General features: G+C 44.3%; 2 protein-coding genes across 4 annotated transcripts in view; one reads left to right on the top strand and one right to left on the bottom strand.

Annotated features, from left to right (window-relative positions):
* Positions 1–12,291, bottom strand: part of dnah7 (dynein, axonemal, heavy chain 7) — a 113,487-nt gene extending 101,196 nt beyond the window's left edge. The window contains exons 1-16 of one of the 3 annotated variants that reach the window (XM_076998363.1): positions 12,191–12,291; positions 11,423–11,522; positions 8,031–8,102; positions 7,833–7,935; positions 7,512–7,662; positions 7,329–7,419; positions 6,957–7,137; positions 6,574–6,646; positions 6,134–6,259; positions 4,976–5,095; positions 4,596–4,779; positions 4,166–4,345; positions 3,718–3,990; positions 1,287–1,414; positions 936–1,014; positions 507–731 (exon numbers count right to left, since the gene is read on the bottom strand). In XM_076998363.1, the coding sequence (XP_076854478.1) occupies positions 507–731; positions 936–1,014; positions 1,287–1,414; positions 3,718–3,990; positions 4,166–4,345; positions 4,596–4,779; positions 4,976–5,095; positions 6,134–6,259; positions 6,574–6,646; positions 6,957–7,137; positions 7,329–7,419; positions 7,512–7,662; positions 7,833–7,935; positions 8,031–8,102; positions 11,423–11,434 (1,998 nt within the window). In that variant the 5' untranslated portion in view covers positions 11,435–11,522; positions 12,191–12,291. Of the gene's footprint in view, positions 1–506; positions 732–935; positions 1,015–1,286; positions 1,415–3,717; positions 3,991–4,165; positions 4,346–4,595; positions 4,780–4,975; positions 5,096–6,133; positions 6,260–6,573; positions 6,647–6,956; positions 7,138–7,328; positions 7,420–7,511; positions 7,663–7,832; positions 7,936–8,030; positions 8,103–11,422; positions 11,833–12,190 lie in introns of those variants that run through there. The other 2 variants (XM_076998362.1, XM_076998364.1) reach the window with 2 other exon arrangements.
* On the top strand, positions 11,964–26,689 carry esyt3 (extended synaptotagmin-like protein 3). Its single transcript, XM_076998369.1, has 23 exons — positions 11,964–13,504; positions 14,784–14,825; positions 15,804–15,938; positions 16,283–16,359; positions 16,514–16,583; positions 17,289–17,378; positions 17,478–17,533; positions 18,188–18,308; positions 18,661–18,837; positions 18,995–19,077; positions 19,206–19,254; positions 20,570–20,659; positions 20,861–20,923; positions 21,076–21,135; positions 22,324–22,395; positions 22,569–22,655; positions 22,955–23,104; positions 23,414–23,856; positions 24,164–24,262; positions 24,491–24,622; positions 25,349–25,454; positions 25,554–25,603; positions 26,237–26,689. Exons 1-23 carry the CDS (start codon positions 13,178–13,180, stop codon positions 26,274–26,276), a joined length of 2,619 nt encoding a protein of 872 aa, XP_076854484.1. The 5' UTR covers positions 11,964–13,177; the 3' UTR covers positions 26,277–26,689.
* The last annotated feature ends 1,311 nt before the right edge of the window (positions 26,690–28,000 follow it).

Below are 28,000 nucleotides of genomic sequence, written 5' to 3'. Positions count from 1 at the left end.
GCTGGTGTGTGTGTGTGGTGTTGTTGAGTGTGTGCTGGTGTGTGCGGTGCTGGTGTGTGTGTGCGGTGTTGTTGAGTGTGTGCTGGTGTGTGCGGTGCTGGTGTGTGTGTGTGGTGTTGTTGAGTGTGTGCTGGTGTGTGCGGTGCTGGTGTGTGTGTGCGGTGTTGTTGAGTGTGTGTGGTGTTGAGTGTGTGCGGTGTTGTTGAGTGTATGCTGGTGTGTGTGGTGTTATTAAGTGTGTGCTGGTCTGTGCGGTGCTGTTGAGTGTGTGTGGTGTTGAGTGTGTGCGGTGTTGTTGAGTGTATGCTGGTGTGTGTGGTGTTGTTAAGTGTGTGCTGGTGTGTGCGGTGTTGTTAAGTGTGTGCTGGTGTGTGCGGTGCTGGTGTGTGTGTGCGTTGTTGTTGAGTGTGTGCTGGTGTGTGCGGTGCTGGTGTGTGTGTGCGGTGTTGTTGAGTGTGTGCTGGTGTGTGCGGTGCTGGTGAGTGCGGTGCTGTTGACCTCCTGACCTTGAGGCCTTCCTGAAACTGGGCCGTCTTGTCCTTGGCGATTTGTCGGTGCTGGTCAAAGACGGACGGCATGCGTGCGTGCCACTGGAAGGCCTGCCGGTTCAGATGCATGTGGGACGGGGTGAGCACCACGTAGTCCAGCAGGAAGCAGAGGCAGTCCTTGGCCTCCCTGAGACCCTCCTCCAGCCTGGGTACCTCCTCAAACTCCATCTTCTGTACCAAGGCCTGCAGAGAAAGAGCCAGGGAATGCCTGCAGATGCTGACATAAGCTCTAATAAATGTTTATAGAGATTCATTAGTGAATACTTTAAAATACAGGCATTTAACTTAAAAATGTCTAGTAACAAGGTGACAGGTGAATTAATCTTAATAAAATAAATAAATAAAGAGAGAAAGAACAAGCTGAATGCGTCCACTGGAATGTATTACCTGAAGAGTCTTTAGCTCCCGTGTGTTTGAAGGAGTTCGTAAGGATTGCTCAGCAATGTTCTCAAACTCATGACATAACCTGGGCATCGAGAATGCAAAACACGAGGAGCTAAGAACACAATACTGCGTCATCTTTACATTCATGAGAAACGTGGATAAACCAAGCCAGCTGAGGTCTACGTCTGTCCAGCAACATACGCAGCATGAGGAAAAACCCTCTCCTAAACAAGGCTCAAGGTGCCTTTGAATCTAATGCTAATGATGACATTTCCCACTTAAGTACTTAGGGTCACAGTATACTTAGGGTCAAGAGCATAATGAGTCACTGGACGTTATTGAAGGTGTCCGTACTTCTTATTGAACTTCTGCTGGTCTTCCAGCATGTGGGTCAGCAGCTTTTGTCCGAGTCCCTGTGCACGCTTGACCAGGGCGCTGACCAGCTCATGGGAGTGCACTTCGAACATGCCGAGTCGCACCACCTACAACGTTAACAAAAGAGAGGGAATCGGGCTAGCTGAACCAATCACAGACTCAGAGGGCAAGGCTCGCTAAATCAACTCCCCCTGCTCTTACATCTGAATGCTATTCTCAGTCATTCTGCCAGAAATATGTTAACCTCTCATACACCTTGTCATCTCTGATAGGGCTCAGTGCTTAACTGCAGTTGTAGGAGACCCATTCCAGATTCTGCCTACAGTACTCTGGGGCATCTCTATAAAGAACAATAATCAGTGTTCATTTTACCATATTGGTCTGTTTCTACTTAACTCACACCCACTGCTTGCAACTTCATTTAGTAATGCACGCCTTGTTGCATTCTTCCGCCGGAAACAACACTTTGAAAATCCCAGTGTCTTTATCATTATAATAGGCGTATTAGAGTGTGAAATCCTTTCTCACTAGTCTTTTTTATTCCATCAGAACAAAAGCACACCTTGTTTTATTTGAGTCAAATTTATACACAGGCCTTCTCCGAGTCCTTTGTAATCCTAGACCACTTTCTTGTCTCTGAAAAGCGTTTTCTAGGTTACTGGAATAAAGCCGCAAAACCATCAGAGCATGAACAAATATTTTTTGCTTGAGGGAATTATTGTAATGGGATTATACAGAGTGCTAAACTTGTTCAGTAGAACAAAAGAGAAATTGCAGCAAGAGAAATCCAAATAATTAAATCTTAGCTTACAAAAAGGCCCTTTAGGGTAAAATATGTCCAGCCCTTCTGTCCTGCATCTGATTTAGCAAACTAATAAGAAACATGCAAATAATGGAGACTGACTAATTAAAATTCATAAAGATAAACAGCTATTAAAATTACAAGCTGCATTCATAAAAAATCTTATAAAAATGAAAAAACGGAAACTGAAAACTCTGCTTGAAAACGGCCTGAAATGTTGAAACCCAGCACAAAAAGGAGCACCTATGAAAAGTTAAACACTTAAAAAATCTTGTTCCTTTCTAGCACAGTGTGTGTATGTCTTTAATATGTGTGGTGTGTGGATTAGAGCACAATAAGTAATAAAAATGTCTGATTTGAGGCATAATCATTGGCGATGGACACATTTCAGAAGATTATAGATCATGCTATAGACCACCCAACAGTCACACACTGGGACAGACCAGTGTGTCAGGGACAGGGCATGCTATAGACCACCCACAGTCACACACTGGGACAGACCAGTGTGTCAGGGACAGGGCATGCTATAGACCACCCACAGTCACACACTGGGACAGACCAGTGTGTCAGGGACAGGGCATGCTATAGACCACCCACAGTCACACACTGGGACAGACCAGTGTGTCAGGGACAGGGCATGCTATAGACCACCCACAGTCACACACTGGGACAGACCAGTGTGTCAGGGACAGGGCATGCTATAGACCACCCAACAGTCACACACTGGGACAGACCAGTGTGTCAGGGACAGGGCATGCTATAGACCACCCACAGTCACACACTGGGACAGACCAGTTTGTCAGGGACAGGGCATGCTATAGACCACCCAACAGTCACACACTGGGACAGACCAGTGTGTCAGGGACAGGGCATGCTATAGACCACCCACAGTCACACACTGGGACAGACCAGTGTGTCAGGGACAGGGCATGCTATAGACCACCCACAGTCACACACTGGGACAGACCAGTGTGTCAGGGACAGGGCATGCTATAGACCACCCACAGTCACACACTGGGACAGACCAGTTTGTCAGGGACAGGGCATGCTATAGACCACCCAACAGTCACACACTGGGACAGACCAGTGTGTCAGGGACAGGGCATGCTATAGACCACCCACAGTCACACACTGGGACAGACCAGTGTGTCAGGGACAGGGCATGCTATAGACCACCCACAGTCACACACTGGGACAGACCAGTGTGTCAGGGACAGGGCATGCTATAGACCACCCACAGTCACACACTGGGACAGACCAGTGTGTCAGGGACAGGGCATGCTATAGACCACCCACAGTCACACACTGGGACAGACCAGTGTGTCAGGGACAGGGCATGCTATAGACCACCCAACAGTCACACACTGGGACAGACCAGTGTGTCAGGGACAGGGCATGCTATAGACCACCCACAGTCACACACTGGGACAGACCAGTGTGTCAGGGACAGGGCATGCTATAGACCACCCACAGTCACACACTGGGACAGACCAGTGTGTCAGGGACAGGGCATGCTATAGACCACCCACAGTCACACTCAGGGTCTTCATGGCCCCCGCCCTCACCACGTTCATCAGTGTGAGTATGAGGTCCCACGTTTGAACTGACTTTGCGGGTGCTGTGCTGGATGTCTTCAGCCAGCTGCTGGTAGCGCGTCACCTCCATCACCATCTCCTGGAAGGAGTGCTGCTCACACAGGAACTGCTCCACGTCCTGCTCGGCCTGCTGGGACACCAGCGGGGCGTACTTGTCGTAGAGACGGATGTGGTCCTGGGGTCCGGAGCGCTCCTCACAGATCACCCGCCGGACCTCCTCCTGGTGGGCCTGTATGACCTCAGGTAGCACAACAGGGTTCAGGGTGGCGTCTGTCGCTGCACCTGGCTGGACACCCATGAACCACATGTGAAGCACACAGTGGTAACCACACATGACCATTTGATTGTTCTGTATGTGAGCAATAACTGAAACGGACTAAGAATGAGTAAGAACACAGACTCAGACATCACCCATTAAATGACACTTATATATTTTCAACTTCCAGGACAAAGATCATTACCCATTCAGAATATAATTTTGTCTCCACTCGAGGCACCAGGGAGACGGACGTCAGAACTGAGTTGTAGACATCCAGCAATACGACCTCGAAGTCTTTGAATTCAGGTTCAAACCTGATTTCATTCTGCTCCAAGATCAAGTGCAGGATGAAGCCTGAATGTTCGTAGGCCCTGACTGAGAGCTGTGGCCAGAGATCACAGGAGTTAGTGGGTAACCCAGGACTGGGACACATCATTCTGCACTGGGATCATTCTGTCCCAAATGCAACGGAATAACAAAAGAGATCAAACATAGTCCAAAAACCAAGAGTAACCTAAATGTTGAGGATGTCAATAAAAAAACATTAAAACTACAAAGCCAAATTGTTCCACGCTTTCCTGCACAAAACTACGGTGACCGTTTGGAATGACGGGGGTATTTTAAAACCTTACTGGGTCCTGAGCTATGAGGTGTGTGTAGTCCTGGATGGAGTCCAGAGCCAGGTTCTGAAGCTGGGCAGTCATCAGAGCACCCGCACAGTTGTAGAAGGACTGCAGGCGTGACGGACTGGCATTGCTGGGAAGCAGTTTCCTCCTGCCTGCCTGGTAGAAGATGTGCTGCACCTCGGGAAACCACCTATTTCATTCAAGACTTAAATTACTTTATTGGACAATTATCTGGTGTGTGTGTGTGTGTGTGTGTGTGTGTGTGTGTGTGTGTGTGTGTGTGTGTGTGTGTGTGTGTGTGTGTGTGTGTGTGTGTGTGTGTGTGTGTGTTTAAAGCTGAGATGAAGGATTCAGATGTAAATGGAATGAAATAGTTGCAAGCCCACTTCTTCAAGAGGACGTCTTTGGCACATTCAATATGGCTGTGGACCAAGCGGTGGAAGACACTCAGCTCCATGGCCTCCTGTCTGTGGTGGAATTCGTCCACGTCGATAAGCCGCAGCTTCCTGCAGGGGCAGACAGTGGGACAGACAGTGGGACAGACAGTGGGGCAGACAGTGGGGCAGACAGTGGGACAGACAGTGGGGCAGACAGTGGGACAGACAGTGGGGCAGACAGTGGGGCAGACAGTGGGACAGACAGTGGGGCAGACAGTGGGGCAGACAGTGGGGCAGACAGTGGGACAGACAGTGGGGCAGACAGTGGGGCAGACAGTGGGACAGACAGTGGGGCAGACAGTGGGGCAGACAGTGGGACAGACAGTGGGGCAGACAGTGGGGCAGACAGTGGGGCAGACAGTGGGACAGACAGTGGGGCAGACAGTGGGGCAGACAGTGGGGCAGACAGTGGGACAGACAGTGGGGCAGACAGTGGGGCAGACAGTGGGACAGACAGTGGGGCAGACAGTGGGACAGACAGTGGGACAGACAGTGGGGCAGACAGTGGGACAGACAGTGGGACAGACAGTGGGGCAGACAGTGGGGCAGACAGTGGGACAGACAGTGGGGCAGACAGTGGGACAGACAGTGGGGCAGACAGTGGGACAGACAGTGGGGCAGACAGTGGGGCAGACAGTGGGACAGACAGTGGGGCAGACAGTGGGACAGACAGTGGGGCAGACAGTGGGGCAGACAGTGGGACAGACAGTGGGACAGACAGTGGGGCAGACAGTGGGGCAGACAGTGGGACAGACAGTGGGGCAGACAGTGGGACAGACAGTGGGGCAGACAGTGGGACAGACAGTGGGGCAGACAGTGGGGCAGACAGTGGGGCAGACAGTGGGACAGACAGTGGGGCAGACAGTGGGGCAGACAGTGGGGCAGACAGTGGGACAGACAGTGGGGCAGACAGTGGGACAGACAGTGGGGCAGACAGTGGGGCAGACAGTGGGACAGACAGTGGGGCAGACAGTGGGGCAGACAGTGGGGCAGACGGAAGGAGAGGGCGTGAACATGCATAACAATCACGTCTCATTCAATGAAGAGGATGTCCTATGACTGTCAGCATGAGGAACCATGATGGTGGGCTGAAGGTGGTGAACTCACCTGAAGGAGACATACCACAGCTCCAGAACAGACAGCATGGTAGGGGTGAAGGAGTGGAGGTTTTCTTTTATTTTCTTCCGCGCTTGATGGAAGGACTTCTTCCACGGCTTTGGCACAACCTCCATTCTAAAAGACATTTTTAAATAAAACAAAGAGGGGGCGAGTCGAACCTACGAACCTCCGGTCACAAGACCAGTTCCCTACCACCAGACCATGACTGCCAGGAAACTGCATGTAAGGGAGGCTGTAATATCTGTTTATTTCATATAATAATTATGTAAATACTCTTACTTACCACTCTATATTTTATATATGAAATGTTGTTTCAGTTCAAATCTAGTGTGTGTGTGTGTGTGTGTGTGTGTGTGTGTGTGTGTGTGTGTGTGTGTGTGTGTGTGTGTGTGTGTGTGTGTGTGTTTTGATATTTCAGTCGTACTCACTCTTCTCTATAGGGGGGGAGATCTTTGACCTCCTCTTGTTCATGTTCTCTTGGGTCTCGCAGCACAAAGTCCACTGTGAAGGGAGAGGAGGGTCAGTGCTGTGACTGGAACCCAGTCACACTCAGCAAACTCAGACAGAACATTTCAGCTCATTTCAGATAACAATAAACTATTAAATGAATCTATTAAATCATGAATGTTTTCTTTTCATTGGACAGGTATCTGTATAGAGATACCTTATAAGATAAATTAACTTATACTTTAAACGAATTATCTATATACATCTCATTGACAGTGTGAGTTTAATCTAAAGAAACTGCCGCAGTCTTTTGGACGGATGTAAAGTCTGTTTAGGTCTGAGACATTAACATGGGCTGCTATACCTATGGCTTTTTTAACACTCAGAAGATAGTCCTCCTTCATCTCATCACAGAGGACCTCGACGGACCTCGACAGCCTCTTCAGGTGGCTCGGCACCAGGTTCAGGATGTTCTGTAGCCAGGACTCCTCCATGGGTGCCACGTGCTCTGTGTCAATCCCGTTTTGAATGTAGTAGCAATATCTCTGAAAGGCAAAGCACAAACCAACCAAAGTAAAAAAGATGTAAAATGAAAAAAAATGAAATGGAAAAAAGTGAAAGCTGTAGAGAAATAATCGTTTCAGGTACTTTTTAACGATGGAGTACAGGAGACATGTGCAGCGTTATCGACGGTGGAGCATGACATGTCAAATCGATGCTGTAAGAACTTTCTTACCAAAACGTCCTTCTCGGTGGCTGTGGGCGAGCCGCAGGTGGGTGGGGTGCTGTCAGCCGTGATGCTCCCCCAGGTAGGAGACTCCTGCTGCCTGCAATACTTACATTAATATACTAGAATACATGCGGTCATTAGTGAACGTTAACCAGTCTTACAAAAAGGCGGTGAATTATTTGCACGCACATAACGATGCCGACGAGGGCCCTGCGGAAGTGCTCGCGATCTTTGGGGGGTTTCACGGTACCGCGTCGGGTCCTGGTGCACTCGGTCTGGTCCTGCTCCTCGTCCCGGCCCAAACTCCGTCTCTGCCGCAGGCCCGCTCCGACTACATCCCCTTATAGGAACATAACCGGTAACTTTAATAAGCACTCAAAAGCACATGGTAATTAAAATAATACAAACTGAGCTCCTAATCTAATCGTATGATTGTGCCTTAATATCACAGTGGTGATAATTGGACAATGTTAAACTACAGCACAACTATATCACCGGCGTGTCCCTTACTGGAGGTCCCGGGGTACACCCCGTGGTCCGAGCACTCCCGGGTCCCTGGTGGCGGTAGGGTGAATGTGGGTCTCCACTCCTGCCACTTGGGTTTTGTCCGAACCTAGTCGTCGCAAGGGAATTGTTGGTTTTAATAAATAAACACATACATAAGTGCGTAAAGAAAGCAGCTCCTTCTGAATCTGACTAAAGTCTTACCTTTGGAAGTTGTGGCAACACACCAACAGAATGTTCTTGTGGTTTATGTGGTTTTTCATTCCCAAGTGCGCCCTGTAAATTAATGTAGTGGAAGATTATGCCAAATGAATTAATTGCTAACTATCTAGGTAACGTCTATTGCATGAATTATTATTTAACCATGATAAAAATGTGTGAATATGTTTTAACTATGTAAAAATAGTGCTTTTTAAAGGAAATATAAAAAATAAAATAAAATAATTTTTTTAGTGGGGGTATGCACAGTTATGGAAAGTACCATAAAAAAAGCCCAAATTTTTTTTTCCAAAAACTACATTTTATTGAAAATTGGACCAAGGGAATCCAGATTATATGTAGTGATATATTTAACCCAATATTTAAACAGTTAAATTAAAACAATTCTACTTTTTATTTGGAATCTAAGGTAAGGTACATATGCCTGTAGTAAGATGTATGCCACATCTGTTTTGCCCACCTAATGAAATGTAAAATAAAGAATTATGATATAGGGAGACCGGGTGTGGTTGTAAGATGGGGAGAGTTGTAACACCATCAGTTCCACCCATCACGGATAAGATAGGAGTCATATGATCATTCATATTCATCATATTGTGAATATCAAGGCTGGAAACAGGCACATGCAGATTCCATCGAGAAAAAACTGATTTTGAGGTGAGAAAGTAAATTTCTGAATCAAGATTATATTTTGTTTAGTACTTATACTATTGTAGATAAAACCATATGAATTATATTACATTAAACTGTAGTTTCTCAGGTAAATTGTGATGCATTTTACCCCTGTTAATTTCTAATCACCTTGAAAATACAGCTAGTTAAACAATGGCTGACAGAGGTGGGGTGGGTTGTAACACAGCTTTAAAGCGTGTTACAACCATCATGTTACATATGCTGCATTCAAGTGGAAGTCGGGCAGTAGATTTCTCCGAGGTGAAACTCGTTCACGCGACTTGCTCGCGTTCATGTGGTTTGTGTGTGTGAAATGAAAGTAAAATGGAGGCTGTCGAACGTTTGTTCGTCGTTTGGCTAATCATCAGTATTTACAAATTGCATACACGTCAATTCATCATGTAATGTACACGATACTTAACAGTAGCTGCCACTATTCATAACTGTTTATATGTATGTGAAAAAAAAAAAATGATATTCTGTCAGCAAAACATTAGCTGTTGGTTTTAGTTTTTGAACACAAATGCAGCAAAACTATGTGTTGATAATAGAGGTTTAAAAATAACGTTACTATTGGAATTAGCGTACGAATTGTACATCATTATTTAGCATCTTACTGTTAATGTATTGTTCAGCCATTTTGGAAATAGCGTTTACGTCACAACTCGGGCAGGCAGTTCGTGCTGCATCGAAAATCTCCATGTGTCCGACTTCAGCTTCCGACATCAGAGGGTGTTCATGTCGTGCACTCTGGTGGGAAACTCGGTTTTCCCATAAAACCGACACCACTTGAATGCAGCAATACATGTAAGAAAGACTCTAGCACTGAAGCCTAAACCCACCCCCTTTCGCAGGCAGTTTAGTCAGTTTGTACGGAGCATAGCGCATACGTTCAGCTTTGCTGCTTCATGCAAGTTATTGCTTCAGTTGGCTAGATCACAGCTTTAAGATGACAGCATGTGAGGAGTTGAGTGCGTACATTGTTATTAAGTGTTGAGGTAACTAGCTAGTAGGTACTTCCGAAGTTTGTATGTTGGAGTGTTGATGCGCAACTATTGTTAGATTGGCATGCTAATCGCGATTAGCATGCTAAGCTGAAAACTGCAAGTCATGTTAATTCAGTATGTTGATTAGCCTTATTCTGTGTTCACAGGCCACACACACAAACACAATTGATACTCTTACGCATGTAATCGAAGTGTGGAGTTTAATAAAGAGATTAAAAGAAAGAAGACAACCGCTTCATGGTGTTCTTACTGACACCCCCCATACAACGCGCATCCCAACATCAGAACCAGCACATACAGTCCTTTAGACGTCCTCCACTACAATACAACTATGAAAACTTCCTTAATTTTTAATAATTTTAAAGAATCCCTAGGCAGTAGAAAAGAGACTGACAGAGGTGTGCCTGCAAATGTTTTTTAAAAAATCATGTGATGTGGTCACAAAGAAGGACAAGTCAGTCAGATCAGTTGTGAAGGCACATGGAACAATGCCATGTAAAACACACACACACACATACGCACACACACACACACACGCATTGACATTGTTTAATATTTGACCTATATGTTCTACCTACAGGTTCATTGTATTAGAGTGTTCATTAAGCATACATATTGTTAAATATGTTTGCTCTATTACACTAATTTACACACACACTCCTGAGTAAAACAGAACGTGGATATGGTCAGTTATGGTCAGTCAGAGAGAGAGAGACATTGTTCTGGATTGTTATTTTATTTTAAAAATGTGTGGTGTGGCCTCTGTTTTTGCTTCTTTTGTCTAATTGTTACAACTTACCCCAGCATGTGTTACAACCTACCCCGCTAGTGGGGTAGGTTGTAACAAAGCAACACCATGTATTTGACATCAACTCATGAGGGCTGTGATATTTGAATAGAGGTTTGAATTGGTGCCATTTGTAGTAAACAAATGTGTGTACTTTGTGTAAAAGTTTGAGAACTCTAGCTCAAAAATTCAGTGAGTTACATGTGCTGAAACAAAAAGTGTTACAACCATACCCGGTCTCCCTATAAGATTGTGATAGAATGTCACAACATATGAAACATTTATTACTTTTTATTATAAAACACCTTAACCTGTTTCTTCTGGTTCTACCTCTGTACCTGACTCTGACCTGTTACAATTCTCATTCAGGTTCACATCAACATCATTCTCCTCATCACTGCCCACTAACTAATCCTCACTCTGCTCTTGTGAAAGAGCAACTCTGTGTTCACCTTCCCTCTAACATAAAAGATGCTGGCTTTCATCATTTCTGAATATGAAAGCAGCATATGTAAACTGGCTATACAGCCAAAATGCAGTCTACAATTCCTATGCTTTCCAGGTGATGATCTTCAGTGTGGTGTGTCAATGCTGGTCATGTGAGGTCAAAAGTTGCCCCCACCCTCCCAATTAAATAGTAACATGGAGTTTATATTAAATTTTTATTAAAACCAAGATAAAGTAACTGTAGGTGGTTTGTGTATTACACAGCTCCGTGTGTAATACACAAACCACCTTTCATACATCACGCTCTGTCAGATAAGAGTATTGAAACATGTACTAACATGTACTGAAACAAGTACTGAAATATGTACTGAAACGTGTTTAATTCATGTCACGAACACACCTGCCCCAGCTAACTGCCTCAGTGTGGGTAGTTGAGTTACTCTGGGTCAATGCTAACGGCTTACCTTCGTCTCCATGGTGACAACTCAGGCCGCTCAACTGCACCGCTGTGTTGAGTCCAGCTGTTCAGACGGGGTTCAGGATCAGACGGAGTTCAGGATCAAACTGGGTTCAGGATCAGACGGGGTTCAGGATCAGACGGGGTTCAGGATCAGACGGGGTTCAGGTTCAGACGGGGTTCAGGATCAGACGGGGTTCAGGTTCAGAACGGGTTCAGGTTCAGACAGGGTTCAGGATCAAACTGGGTTCAGGATCAGACGGGGTTCAGGTTCAGAACGGGTTCAGGTTCAGACAGGGTTCCGGTTCAAACGGTTCTGTTATAAACGCATCACTGTGTTCTTTTAAATACATGTAACAAGTTTAATTTGTTTAATAACAACTCACGACCTGAGCCGCGTGCAGGTGCGCGAGCTACACTCTCGCGCCACTCTCGCGTGCAGGTGCACGAGCTACACTCTCGCGCCACTCTCGCGTGCAGGTGCACGAGCTACACTCTCGCGCCTCTGCTTCAGTGTGACTGATCCGTCCGGTGTTTACCCGTTATTATGTTATTTAACTAACTGACCCTTTATTAAGATATTTAACTAACTGACCCGTTATTAAGATATTTAACTAACTGACCCGTTATTAAGATATTTAACTAACTGACCCGTTATTATATTATTTAATTAACTGACCCGTATAAGGTTATTTAACTAACTGACCCGTTATAAGGTTATTTAACTAACTGACCCGTTATAATGTTATTTAACTAGCTGAGCCAGCCACCCCACCTTCATCCCACCGATATCTTCATCATCCTCACAGCTGCTCGCCGTCCTTATTTCATTTCTAGCACTTTGCGGAAGTTGTTGTTGTCATCCCGGTATCCAAGGAAACCAACCCTGCTCGCGGAACGAGCTCTGATTGGTGGAAACGCGGCTGCGCACTTATGAGGGTTTATTTGTTATTTAGAAATAACTCCAGCATTAGTGTGACACAGTACAGCCCGTACAAATACTTTTTGTTGATCGGGGTGTCCTCGTGTTGTTGAATAGTTTTGGACGTGTTTGGTGGTGTGATGTGTGTGTTTAATCACAAGAGGGCAGTAATGACCACACTAACAGTAAAACAAGGTCTCCTATTTAAACCTGCAGCACCAGAACCTGTGTGAGGTCCCCGAAATGATGAAAGAAACTCGATTTAATATCGGAGGTTTTTGTTTTTAACGACACCCACTAGGACACGCCACAGATCGGACGAATCCATCTGTAGGTGATCTTAGACTGTCCCACTGCAGCGGTGCTTAAAGCCCAATGTAAGATATCGTGTTTCCGACTGCTGTGTTCAGTCACCGCGTCCGTGAGGTGCTCGGTGCCCTGTAGAGGTGGAGTGGTGTTCCCTCCTCCCTGCGGCTCGCCAGGTGTGTCCCTGCTGTCCTACCTGCAGCTCTCACACGGGCGTGGTGCAGCACACGGGCGTGCCCACCTGAGAGCTGGGACAGGTGCAGGCACACACTCATGCACCCAACACGGAAGAACAAACACGACATCTGCCTTCAGTGAGCACTTTTAAAACGAGCACCTTCATTTTCTCAATTAAACAGCGATCGGCAGGAAGGTGTGGTGTGATGTTGATCAACTTGCTCCACCCGTGACCACGCGCGAGACGCGGACCACTTCACGCCACGCGCGTGTCCGAGGATGAGTTTCTGGACGGACGTTTGACACGTTTCTTCACCACGCCGAGACCGAGGTCACGATTGACACACACAAGGCGAAATGAGTTCACCGAGCGCAAACGGAGCGGCTCCCGCGGTCCAAGAACAAGCGCAGAACAAGAAGGTCCTGAGTGCCAGCGACGTCAACAGGTCCATCATGGAGTTCCTGGTGTACATGGGCAAAGCGGTTCTGGTGTTCTACCCGGTCTATTTGATCGGCTCTCTGGGACTGAGCGTCAGCTGGATTCTCCTCATTCTGGTGATGTGGAGTTTGTGGGGCCAAAACCGCAAACAGAAGGACCTGCGGATAGACACGGCTATTGACTTTTTGGAAAACGAGTCCTGTGTTATTAAAACTGAAATGAAGGCATTAAATATGCCAGCTTGGGTGGGTATCTGTCCAGAAGCCTAAGAGTGTTGTTTCCTATAGCCCGACTGAATGTGATGATGTTGAATCTCACGCCACCATTGTTTGCAGTATAAATCTGCATCCACCTCTTTAATTCCAGTCTCGTGAGGTTTCAGGGGTGTGACCTTCCTGTTGCTTGGGAACATCACAGGCAAAGCAGGTTTTGTGTTTGAGAATTACCTTGGTGTTTTGGGCTTTTAGACATCAGGTGATTGCCACCACCTGTTGTGACAGGCATGCCTTGTGTGCTCATTACACACATGAAATGTCTAGTAATCACAACTGCACATGTCATGCTCCAACTGGGCCTCTGACTGTCAGGCCCTCTGAACTGATGGTGATTTTGTATTTCTGTTGGTAGTGCTCTCTCTAAGACAGCACTGCTCCACTGCCTTTTTTGTCTATAGAGCCTGGACTCACTAAATGGTATTTCTTGGACATTTTGGGCATATTGCTGCAATGAAGCATCAGGTCATCTCACTGCCCAACACTAGAGAGCTTTGGCTTACATGCATTTCAATGTTGGCTAATGACTTCTAACCAGGAACTGGGCTCAGACCAAAAGTGCATTGACTTTGCATGTATGAAATCAATTGAAAAAGTAGTGGTAAATAGGCAGAAAAGTTTATTTGACTCTTCCCTTATGATGAGGTTTAATATTTAACAAAATAATTTTAACACCACAATGATACTGATTTCAAAACTCCAACTGTGTAAAGAAATCCAGAAACGTTTGTAGTAGAAACATGTTTTGTGTTTCATGCTGGTTTTAACAGGTTTTCTTTCAACACAATGACTTTATTGCATATAGAAAAAGATTAATATTCAGTTAGGATTACATAGTTAACATTTACATCCCTTGTGTTCTTATATTAGCAAGTGTTATGAATAGATAAACATTATCTATCATGTTCCCCATTGGCTGTGTGTAATTGTACATGGAAGTGTGAGTTCTGTTTGAGACATCCAGGAGTAACATTTGAGGGACATTTTCAAGCAGTTTGCAAATAACATTAAAAAAAAACTTTATCCAAGCCATCTGCACACAGTTTTGTGAGTGTAAAGTCATATTCTGTATGATGATTAATACCACGCTCTGGTTAGGATTGTGTGTGTGTGTGTGTGTGTGTGTGTGTGTGTGTGTGTGTGTGTGTGTGTGTGTGTGTGTGCGTGTGCATAAACACAGGGAGCCCTGCATGCAGTGCTGTAGTTACATTTGTTTTCACATTTGTCTCATTTCATTTGTGTTTCTCAACAGATTCACTTTAGTGATGTGGAGAAAGCCGCATGGTTAAACAAGGTAAGACAGAGTGATGACCACATGGTCACATGACCACATGGTCACATGACCCTGATCCTGTAGTGATGGCCCTCTGCAGTCTTGTTCTTCTAAACTATCTGAGAAGGATGTACAAGCAGGTTCATCAGACCATTCAGCAATGAATGAAAACTGTAGTTGTAGCATCTTGCACATTAATGACTTCATAACTTTAGAAACCTTGTAAATGTCTGTTAATTCTTCACTTTGCCAGGTAGCCTCATCTGTTTTATGGAGTTCTATGAACGTAATGATTGTTGGAGTTTTTCCATCAGGTCCTTTTGCAGGATGGTTTTACTCTGCTGTAATACCATGAGCCATAATGATCATAAGCCTTTGGCCTCTAGTAAAACGTTTTGCTCCTTGTGAAATATTCTAACCATGTCAAGGTCAAATATGTGCCTTCATTAGCAAATAAGATCCTTGTAATTCATTGTCTTGTTTTTGCTAACACCTTCTTGTCGTAGAAGGTCTCGTTTCAATCTTGCACCCCTCATCCAGACCTTTTCCCCCAAAGCCCCTCCAGAGACATGCAGACTTAGTGTTTATTCTAAGCTGCTGTCTGCTGTGTGTTTGTGCACACACAACATAACCCAACAGGCCCGGAAAACCACCTCCTTTAGTAGAAATGATTTGACTTAAAACAGGTGGCCCATTTTTAGTTTCTGATTACAGAACACAGGACAGATGTATAGACTTTATTTTCTATATGAAAACATCTATATTAATGAACGCTATCAAAATATAAAGACAGGTGAGGCAAAGTGTAATTTTAAAAAGTTTTTCAGGTTTTATGCTAACTTGCACTATTTAACATTTCCATAAAGGCCACATTGAGATCCATTAATTTGATAGTGTTCAGAATGTGCACAAGCTTTTTGTGTCTGTGCACTAACAGTGCACAATCATAAAATCACAGTGCTTTCTAGCATGCATACGTTCCTTCTGTGTTCTTCTCAGATCCTTCTTCAGGCCTGGCCGTTCTTCGACATGTATATGGAAAAGCTTCTTAAAAACAACATCCAGCCTGTCATCCGGGGCTCCAGCGTCCACCTAAAGACCTTCACATTCACTAAGGTCCACTTTGGCCAGAAGGTGAGATGAATCACTTCTGGTGCAGAAAATCACTGGAGGGGATTCCTCTAGCCTACAGCCTGCAGTCAAATGATCTCCACAGTGAGGTGGAAGACATGTGCAAAGGAATATTCACAATCAAATAATCAACCCATACTGAAGCCAAAGCAGTTGGAGTCTGTGATGTGCAGATGGGCAGTCATGATTGTATTTAGAGAGTTCTGGAGCGTTCATAGAGGCTCATAGCTTGTCTGCTATAATAGTTTTGAATGTTTTTGTAATGTTGGGTATAAAAAAGTAATTTATTTACAAAGTCCAGATATGGATATTTGACCCATAGACATATATGGCTGTCTGTGCTTCAGGCCCCAACAGTTACAGGAATACGAGTATACACACATGAAGTAGACAATAGGGAAGTCATCATGGACCTCAACATTGTGTGAGTGGTAGGACCTGTGGAAACATCATTCAAACAAACTGTGCACATCTACACCATCATTTGTATATAATTTTGTTCATGGACCTGTGGCTGTTTGAACATTCTCATGCATTCAGTGTTTCCATTGTTCCGATATTCTTTGAATTCTTCCCAGTTACGTGGGAGACCCAGACATTCAGGCAGACGTTAAGCAGCACGTCTCTGCAGGAGTCAAAGAGATTCAGGTTGGTTTTTCCACCAGTCTCCCTGGGTAATGATTCCACGTGGTGGATGTGTCATGCCGTAGCTGTTTCTACTTGTTTGTGTATACATGCTGGGCGTGTTTGCTCAGTGTGCTGTGGTGTTGTCGTATTGGTGAAGCCTCTCCTCGAGGCCCAAGGCAGTGACTCAGAAGGCTGACTCTACCTTGTCATTGTGATGTTGGTGTATTAGCATTAGCACATTTCTGATGGGGGTTTTCCTAATGCCTGCTGTTTGATTGGAGTTTAAAGTGATAAATAAATCTAAGTAGATTGGAGGCACACTGCACCATCAACAGTGTGTGTACAGGTGTGCATGTGCACCAAACCCAACCTCACTTCCATTCCCAATAGCTTTATAAAACTGGGCCGTATTTGCCTGCTCTGAAAGCATATTTAGTATGCAGTATGTTTTTCAAATACACTGCTAAGCTTGCAGATCATTGGCAGAAATATACTATGAATTTTGTAGTGTCCTAAAATGTTGTTGACCAGGTCTCGCCTAATGGGGTGAAGTGCCGTGTCATTTTATGGGGGATGATGGCAGTATTTCATGTATTTATAGAGGCAGACTCCTGCTTTATACACAAATATGTGATGAAATAAATGAAGCACTTTTGCTGTGGTGTCAGATAGGTGAGACTGTTTTTATCTGAGACCCATGAGATGTTTGTTGTTTTTCTTTCTCAGCTTCAGGGGATGCTCCGTGTGATTCTCCAGCCTCTGATTGGTCAGGCCCCACTTGTAGGAGGGATTACCATGTTTTTCATCCGCCGCCCTGTTAGTTACATTTTCATTATATGTAGACAATATTAGTCTGAACTTATGTTAGGACCTTCAGTGTCACTCTGAGGCCTGTAACCCAGTTTACATCCTCAGACCTTGCACATCAACTGGACGGGGCTGACAAATCTTCTGGACAGTCCAGCACTACGGTATTTCATGTTATGTTTGTTTCTATATAGGTGATACAAGTGTATGTATTTAAGTATGTGTGTAGTTTTTGGAACAACAGGATATTTTAGTCAGAGGTCCATCAGTTGTAACACCATGACCTTGCACGGCTGATGAATGTCCAGAATATCCCGTACAAATCTGCCTAAATGTCATAGCAACATGTTGGTCAGGTCAACTAGGTCTACGCAGGTCAACTAGGTCTACGCAGGTCGACAAAGTCTACGCAGGTCAAATAGGTCTACACAGGTCGAATAGGTCTACGCAGGTCAAGTAGGTCTACACAGGTCGACTAGGTCTAAACAGGTAAACTAGGTCTACGCAGGTCGACTAGGTCTACGCAGGTCGACTAGGTCTAAACAGGTAAACTAGGTCTACGCAGGTAAACTAGGTCTACGCAGGTCGACTAGGTCTACGCAGGTCGACTAGGTCTACGCAGGTCGACTAGGTCTACGCAGGTCGACTAGGTCTACGCAGGTAAACTAGGTCTATGCAGGTAAACTAGGTCTACGCAGGTCGACTAGGTCTAAACAGGTAAACTATGTCTACGCAAGCCGACTAGGTCTAAACAGGTCAACTAGGTCTACGCAGGTTTAAATTTTGTACATGTTTTTTACCCATTAATTTCTCCACAGTCCCTTTTCCGAGTCGGCCATCTTGGACACCATTGCTTCAATCATGGTCCTGCCAAACCGCATGTGTTTCCCGCTGATAGATCAAGTCAAGGTGGATGAAATGAGGTTTCCTCTTCCCCGCGTGAGTACAACTGAAATAAACACCAGTTTCACTTACAGCTCTCAACCTTTACAATGGAAACACAAACCTCCATGTCCCAGGTGCAGTCTTTTGTTTGACCAGCTTACTGAGGTGTGTTGCTCTTTGGTACAAGCCAAAAAAAACTGCTGTCACAAGCTCCTCTATAGACAAGACGGGACCATTCCTTAAGTGAACCAAATTATATCAAACAGACACAGTTATTCTCAAGTAATGTTCCTGTGTTTTGCTGCAAGAAACCTGAACATTTATTTCAGTTTCCTGATAATCCTTCTTAACTGTAGTTTTCTAACATTCCTTGCTCATAATAACTGGGCTTGTCTGGTCACTGAAGGGTGTGGTGCGTGTTCACGTGATTGAGGCCCAGGATCTAGTTGCCATGGACACAGTGATGATGGGTCTAGTCAAGGGCACGTCTGATCCTTATGCAGTTTTAAGGGTGGGAAACAAACGCTTCCAAACAAAGACCATTAAAGAGACCCTGAACCCTCGCTGGAACGAGGTATACGAGGTGAGAGATGTTCGAGGTGTCCACAGTCCAATTATACTTCTCTTCAAAATTACATTAAGCCAAAGTAATGAGCATCAAGTGACAGACAATGGGCTATTATTTATTTATTTTTATCTGTACCTGTTGAATTGTCATTGATCATTTCTTCGTGGTACAGTTTGTGATTCATGAGGCCCCTGGACAAGAGCTTGAAGTGGAGCTGTTTGATGAGGACAAAGATAAGGACGACTTCTTGGGCAGGTGACGAGAGCTGGTTTTGAAGCGAAGCGTTAATGCTACACGAGGAGCACACTTTCTGATCACTAGCAAAAGCTCATTTAATGTAAGAGCAGCATGAATGAATTCTGATGTGCAGTTGCGTTCTACAGGTTTAATCTGGACTTTGGAGAGGTGAAGAAGGAGAAGGAGATAGATAAGGTTCGTATATGTTTGATGCTAGCACTTGGGCTTTGCTAGAAAAACCAGGAATGGAAAATGCAATCCTTTAATCGGATGTCCTCATCACATTTCAGTACCTCATTTTCAGAAAAGATGTGCAGATTGTAGTACAGATGTACAAATTGAAGCAAACTATGCAAGGTTTTCAGAGAACGTGAGTGAGTGAGTGAGGTTTTTTTTTTGGGGGGGGGGGGGGGGGGGGGGATTGAGTAAACATAAAATCAACATGCTGAAATATTTTCAGTGTCCTGTGGTCAGGCATCCGTGACCTTTTACCCCAGGCAGCATTATTATTATACTTGGATAATCATATTTGGATGATTTGTATGATACTAAGGTCACTGTAATATACAATTAATACACAAAAGCTGCTTTGTGACAGCGTGTGTTGTGAAAAGCGCTATATAAATAAATTTGACTTTGACTTTGACAATTTTATAATCTTTAAAAAATAATTCTTTTGCTGTTAGGCCATAATCTAACGAACCCATACCTGAAGAAGAACTTTGATATTTCCTGTGTTTGGGGGGATGAGGAAATATGGTTTCCATGAGGACATTGATAGTTCACGTAATGTTGGAGAGGAAGTAGCATCCCAGTAGCTTTTTAAACAATTTCTCTCTGTGCTCTGTGTTCATTCTGCATGCTGCCTCTCAATTGAAAGTGGCCTCTAAGGTTTTCTGCAACTGAGGTTTTGTCACAGAACTTTGACAGAGAAAATGATGAGCAAAATGTGTGTGAGATGGAGGATAATGTTGAGGCAGACTGTGATTATCAGCGTCTCCCTCTGATGAGAACGAGACCCCATTAGAGTTCTTCACACCACCACTAATCCAAAAATATCTACTTGAGATCACAAATGTAGAGTTGTGTGTTGTGGATGTGACACGCATGCATGTCTGGATTGGGCTGTTCATTAAAGTCTGAAGGTCTGAACAAGCTTTTGGAGAACTCACATCGGAAGATCAATATTTCCGGCCAGCATGAAACTACACACAGTTCATGTTTTCTCCCATGCATCACATTTTTAGAACAGGAAAATAAGGCACAATGGCTGAGAGTGACACACATGCAGGATTATATGTTGTATGGGACAGTTATGTATGTATAAATGCATTAATTACAGTTACAGTTTAGAAATTTGGGGTAGTCTGTTTATATAGTCAAGATGTAAAGTACCTCACACACAAACCTGGGAAACACTTTTATGAAAATATGAACAAATCTTGGGTGTGATGAATGTACCTTTGACCTTTTGGTGTGATGAATTCACCTTTGACCTTTGGTGTTGCAGTGGTTCACTCTACAGAACATCAAGAGTGGAAGAGTGCGTATGAAACTGCAGTGGCTCTCTCTGCAGACTGACCCGGAGCTCCTGAAACAGGTAACCGCACACACCACCGTCTCCTGAGACTCTCCTGAAACAGGTAACCGCACACACCACCGTCCTCGTGCCCTGTGGACCTCAAGCGATGATCTGTGTGCGTTATCTCCCTGTGGAGTTGCTGAATAGAATAGGTGACCGTGTTCAGCACATTTTAGTTTGTGACTGGGCTTTGGTGTTTTGTCTCTGCTCACCTTTCAGAGTACGGATGGTTGTGCTTGTGCCATGCTGGCTGTTTATTTGGACAGCGCCTCTAACCTGCCTGTGAGTGTTCAACAGACACGGAGCTCTGTTGCCTTTTACACTTCAGCTACGTTTAATAATGGAGCAGCCTATGTGTCTTCCTATATATCGTACCGTGACAATAAAAGTATGCTGTGGTTATACTTTGATTTACTTATGATCTCTGCCTTCAGAAAGACCAGAGCGAATGTAGCCAGCCTGATAAGGGTGGGAAACAGCCCAAGGAGCTGAAGGTGAGACGTCAGGATTCACTCGTTGATGGTCACGTTTGTCCTCTCTCTTAAACACTCTGTAAAATGTCTGTTATTATTTGGTGTTTTATTTATTTGTTTTTTACTTCTAATATAATAGGGTATTCCAAGAGTGCTTCTGTGACAATGCCCCTTTCTGCTGGCTTTAACACTACAACCTAATAAAACGCCATGATTTCATGACACACAAGGTGTGGTCACCGTTTTAGCTGACACCCAAAAGGACTGCCTGATGCTTGTTGCAGTTACTTAGTCATATAAAGTGAATTTGTCTGGAAAAAGCTTCAGAGATTTCAGGCATCCTGGTAGATGATTCATATTTGGCTTTGAGATTTGGTGTGTAGTGTTCGGGGTTCTGTGGGAACTCTCCACTGAACAGGCCAGCTCCGTACCCGTGAACTTCCATTCTTTCAGAATCACATGTCTTCAGATTTCCAGTGTGGTTGTACTGGGGACTGAACAATCCCACAAGGAATTGTTTGGAGGCAGGCCATAGGCGTCAGCGTGTTTCCGTGTTCTGAACGTCCGTGCTGTTTGAATGAGTGCGCTGTGTGTCTACCCCCCCCCCCCCCCTTCCTTCTGAGATCTGAATCGGGGTTCTCAAGAAACATTAGAACAGATCAGAAGTTAAGACGGGCAAGTTCTGCTTTAAAGAAAATGATAGAAATGCTGAAAAAGCAGACGATAGTCAGTCTTCTCACGCTGACCTGGTTCCCATTAAATGAGTTTGATATGCAGGTGCAGTTTTCGTCACTCAACCTTAACTCTCTGTCATAGATCAGGAATGCAGACATATGGCAGTAAACGGGAGACCGGCTGCAGGCCGATGGGGGAAAAAACTCTAGTCACGCCATCTTTTCTGTGATGTCTGACTAGCACGGGCTAAACTTTGTTTCTGTTTTACATTTCGGTTTGAAAATCTCTTGTAGAACCTGTTGAACTGGTTTCCATACCAGTAGATATTTATAGAAATGGCTGTAACTAGGTGGTGAAACAAGCATAAAGATCAGAATACATAATCTGGACAGCAAACGTATATATGGCATTTTCACCTTGCATTAGAATCAGACAAAGTAAGACTTCTTTCCTTAGTGCCTCTAAAAAAATGTTTAATTACTCCCAAAATGTGTAGAGAGGTTCTCAGTTCTGGGTTTTGCTTCCGCACTGCAGCTCACCCGAAGGCCAAACAACCCCAACTCTTACGTGAAGTTATCCATAGACCAGCAAAGCCAGAAAAGCAAGGTAAGGGCTGTGTTAGCATTCCTTCTGCCTTTTTTCCCAGTGATTACGACTTTAGTACTTTAGGGCCCCCTGTTGGAGTATGTGAAAGTATTTTGTCTATGTAAGCCTCTCTTTGAAGATACGTCTATATGTTTATGTAAATTTTCTACATGTTTATGTCTCTCTCCTTCGAGGTGGTGTACGCCTCCAGAGATCCTGTGTTTGAGGAGTACTTCACCTTTTTTGTGCATAATGTGGAAAGCCAGGTGCTTACTATCCAGGTAAGCTGTTATTTCACTGAAGGGGCTGTGTTTATTTTAGGAAACTTCTTCAAATAGACTAGTCTTATACCCCAAGCGCTGTCACTCAAATTGTTGCTCTAGGGGGGAAAAATATCTCTTTGAGTGTCCAGTTTTGAAGGAAGGTTGTAAGTTCCAGGAACAGCTGCCTAGAGGTGATATTGTAAGATATACAAAAAATATGATGTAAAGAATCACAAAGGAGTAAAAAAGAGTCACAGAGAAGGTTGAGGTCCTGCTGAACCCATAATCATAATTCAAGAGCATTTCCATGATTTCAGGTGATGGTGGCGGAGAAGAAGACATCACTGGGTCTGCTCACCATGCCTCTGCTACGCCTGCTCAAAGACTCGGACCTGACCCTGGACCACCGCTTCCCACTGGAGCGCTCCGGAACCAGCAGCCAGCTCAAGCTGAAGGCCATTCTCAGGGTGAGCACACTGGTCTAAGATCAGCACACTGAGCTGCTGTGAAAGACACATTACAAACCGAAAAAAGCTCCCCATCTCTTCCATAATATATTAGGAGAGTGTAGAGAGGTACTAGACAGATTTCAGCAAGACTTAAATGCATTTATCCCTCCCTTTTTAAATTTACTTATTTGTTTTATACATTTTCAGTGTACCTCCATTGGGTTGTTGGTTTAGAATTATCAGATTTTTCCTAGAAATATACTGAGTCTTTGTATGCAAATGGGCTCAGATCCTGGTCCCTTAGTAGCTCATTCTTACCCATCCCAGGCCCTGAAACAGGAGAAGCCCCAGCCCAACGCTCCCGACGCCCCAGAAGCACAGCCACGACGGGGCAGACCTGCCCAAGCCAAACCCCCCCAGTCCCAGAAGCCCCCAACACCAACAACCCAACAACCTGCTCCCCAGCCTGCACAGAACGAGCAGATCCCTGCACCTGCTGTGGCCAACCCGGCCTCCGCCAATCCGATCAATGGCAACCCGGCCTCTGCCAACCCGGCCTCCGCCAACCCCACCCTGGCCGGCTCTTCCTCCAACGGGCTCCAGGCCGAGCACCAACCCCACCGGAGAGGCTCTTTCCTGACTTTGGACGGCAGACGATCCGGCCCCTCCACACCGTCCCGCATGCGCCGCTACGACTCGCACAGCATCCTGTCGGAGAACTCAATCGCCTCCTCGCGCTTCGACCTGGCCAACAGTGTCCCGTACCCAGAGTGAGTGTCCTCAGAGCTGATGGCCTGTCTGGGTTGTCTAAACTCATATTGCGCTGTGTTTGCTAGGTTTCACACTACATCAAAACACAGAAGTTTTACTTTGTTGACTGTATATTGTTGGTCTTGTGATTTTGTCACTAAAATGCATATATTCATTTACCCACTAGAGGTCACCAACGAAACACATTTGATCTATTTAAGAATTACCGGAGTGAAGGCCAGAGTGAAAACACCTACATGTACCGTCGACCTAATTTTGGAACAGACCACAAATTGCGTGAAAATGTGTGTTACGTGTGTGTTACAGAGCGCTGATGAACCACCAGGGCAGTTTTGGCCAGATCCAGCTGACTATCCGCTATGCCACCCTGAGGAACAAGCTTATAGTGACCATCAACGGCTGCAGGTGGGCTGGAGAATTTCAGATAAACGTGATCTATGAAAGAACTGGTGCTCACTGTGCAGTAACCCCTAAATGTAAAGACTGCGTTTAAAACAAATGATGAGCACCAATGAGGATGGTAATTGTTTTGAATTCACATTTAGTGTTTTTTGCATGACATAAATTATCTTCAGTCGCTAAACAGCTCCTGTGGTGGTAATATAAATGACTGCCCTTGCCCTATCTTGCTAGGAACCTGTTCCCCTGTAGTGACAGCGGCTCAGACACCTATGTTCGCGTTTACCTGCTGCCGGAGCAGACGTGGAAAAGTCGCATGCGCACACAGGTGAAGAGGAAGACGGTGGACCCCGTGTTCGAGGAAAAGTGAGAGCTGCTTCAGATGTTTCCTCACATGTTTGGGGTGGAGTGGCGTAGCCGACAGGCTAACAGACAACGGCTTGAGTAGTAAACGTGTTGTCATACTTGAGTAGTAAACGTGTTGTCATACTTGAGTAGTAAACATGTTGTCATACTTGAGTGTTAAATGTGATGTCATACTTGAGTGTTAAACGTGCTCTAATACTTGAGTAGTAAACGTGCTCTAATACTTGAGTAGTAAACGTGCTCTAATACTTGAGTAGTAAACGTGCTCTAATACTTGAGTAGTAAACGTGTTGTCATACTTCAGTAGTAAATGTGCTCTAATACTTGAGTAGTAAACGTGCTCTAATACTTGAGTAGTAAACGTGCTCTAATACTTGAGTAGTAAATGTACTCACTTGAGTAGTAAATGTGTTGTCATACTTCAGTAGTAAATGTGCTCTAATACTTGAGTAGTAAACGTGTTGTCATACTTGAGTAGTAAACATGTTGTCATACTTGATTAGTAAATGTGCTCTAATACTTGAGTAGTAAACGTGTTGTCATACTTGAGTAGTAAACGTGTTGTCATACTTGAGTAGTAAACGTGCTCTAATACTTGAGTAGTAAATGTGCTCTAATACTTGAGTAGTAAACGTGCTCTCCTACTTGAGTAGTAAACATGTTGTCATACTTGAGTAGTAAATGTACTCTCACTTGAGTAGTAAATGTGTTGTCATACTTGCTCAGGTTTGACTTCTCAGTACCACTGGAGGATGCCAAGACCAGGAAGTTGGACGTATCTGTGAAGAACAATCGAATGTTTCACACCAGGGAGCGGAAGGAAATCGGAATGGTGGGTTGGGTTTGGGGGTGCAAACTGGTCCCAGCAAATGAGATGCTTAGCTTTGTGTTTCATAGTTGTTGGTAACTGCTATCTGCTCTCTGTCTGCAGGTCCTAATCGATTTGTCCCAAATTGATCTTCTGAAAGGTTCCATAGACTGGTTAGAAAATATTAATCTTTGTTATTTGTCAAATGTGCCATATTTGTCAATTGTGATTTTCACCTCAATCGAAATTTGTCCTCTGCATTTACCCATCTGTGCAGTTAACACACACACTAGTAATTACTAGGGGGCTGTGGTGCACACATGCCCAGAGCGGTGGGCAGCCCTAGCCCGGTGCCTGGCGAGCAGTTGGGGTTCGGTGCCGTGATCAAGGGCACCTCAGTCATGGCCTCAGGCCTGGAAATCGAACCCACGACCCTCTGGTTGCAAGACCGGTTTCCTACCACCAGACCATGACTGCCCCCACAGTCTTTATTTGTTCTTTTGGCAAAAGTTCTTAAATTAATTTTGAGTCCAACATATACTCTGTAGCACCACAGATGAGACACTTTCATACTCTTGACTTGAAATAAAATATAACGAATCATTACCAGAACCTAAATATTTAAACACACTTCTCTGATGAGATACAACCTCCAGCAGTCATAATACCTGCTCACCCTTTGAGCCGCTAGCTAGTTATAGGTGCAGAGCGTAGCCCAGTATTAAACATTTCATTTGCTTAATATCTTTAACATCTCCATCTGATCTGCCATCCATCTAAGGTTTATGTCTGTCTTTTCACACTAGGTATGAACTCACACTTCCTGGGCTGAAGAAAGCTAACTAGATGCATGAAGATCACAACATTACACGTTTTTACAGATACGAACAAATTATTTATAGTTCCACAAACGTTGTTTACAACATTATTGCTGCACTAATTAAGTATATAAGTATATATGTTTTTTTCAAATTATTCAGGTAGAGGTCAAAATCTTTTTTTAATGTATTTATTTTTGAGCAGGGGGAGGGGTTGTCTTGAGATGCACTTCAGACCGGAAGAATCATTTATAGTTTCTGTGTAGTTACAGGTTTGGCTGGATTGTATATGCTATGAATGTATTTTACTGACTTTGTAATGTTTCATACATCCAAGATAAAAGTTTAACATTGACATAATAATATTTTTAAGTAAACAGAGGATCAAACGGTAGGCCTACCTTGTCTCGTGTGAATGGTCTAATAAAGTTTATTTTGTAAAAAAAAAAAAAATTGATAAATTTGTAGCACTGTTATATGTGTTCATTATCATATTATTATATGTGTATAGCTACAAGGCAAGGCAACATCGTCATCAAGTTTTTTTTATGTGTACAGTACTAGGAAATTATGAGCTGGCGTGTGATAAAGTCGTAAACAACATCGTGCCGTTTCTCCAAAACGTAGCAAGCTGCATACGTAATAACTGCTGGGTTGTGTCAGTCAGAACAGAAATGTTGCCTTTTGAAAATGGCTGCTATCTCACCAATCACATTTTTACTATTTTTTTAAAGCAATTTCATTGGTGTGCAGAAATGTTTAAGCACCTAAACAACATACGCTTGTGTCCTGCAGTAAATATAGCACGTACAGATCCGAGGCCAGACAGCAGACAAACGGGCTAAACCTGTAAGGGGACACTAGTGCACACTGGATTGAAACTGTTCCTCGTGTTTCTAAAAACAGCTCCCGCAATTTATGGACAAAATCAATGTTAAACTCAATAATGTAACTACTGAGAATCAATTTAATTGTCATCTAAAGCGCTACTTGTTAATAATTACTGACCATAATCTGTGCATGCTTTGCTCAACCTGGATGGATTAATTGTCTATGTTGCATACATTGTTATAGGTTACAATTTAATGATGCTAATTAAATTATATGTTCAAATTAGACATTACTCTGTTGAAGAAATGACATGCATGCCCAGGCATGACCTTCCACTGAAGGGTCAAAACAGGGAAATTGTCCAGTATGTACCTGTCAACTAAAATACCTAGTACTTTACACCACGTTATCATCATATTATTAACATTATCAATCTACATATGTCACATCACGTTATTCATTGTGGCAAACTTTCCTTTATCTCGTATCAACACAAACAGCGGAGATACAGGACACATCAGAGATACAGGACACATCAGGACATGTCAGGATGTTAATGATGTTTAGAGAAGCAGAGAGAGACATGGCACAGGCTCAGACTGAGAGGACACGTGAAAACGGGCAGAGCTGAGTGAGAAAATAGAAGAAAGGGCCGGAGCAGAGAAAGACAGCAACAAATGTTGTGATCATCTCATTTGTTGTGATATTTTACACCGCAATCGAAATTTGTCCTCCGCTTTTAACCCATCTGTGCAGTTAACACACACACACACACACACACACACACACACACACACACACACACACACACCAGTGATTACTAGGGGGCTGTGGTGCACACGTCCCCAGAGCGGTGGGCAGCCCTAGCCCGGCGCCCGGGGAGCAGTTGGGGTTAGGTGCCTTGCTCAAGGGCACCTCAGT

Source organism: Brachyhypopomus gauderio, chromosome 3 (assembly GCF_052324685.1).
Source record: "Brachyhypopomus gauderio isolate BG-103 chromosome 3, BGAUD_0.2, whole genome shotgun sequence".
NCBI classification, from domain to species: Eukaryota; Metazoa; Chordata; class Actinopteri; order Gymnotiformes; family Hypopomidae; genus Brachyhypopomus; species Brachyhypopomus gauderio.
Note: the sequence above shows the minus strand (reverse complement) of the source record. Positions and strands in the feature narration are given on the sequence as shown.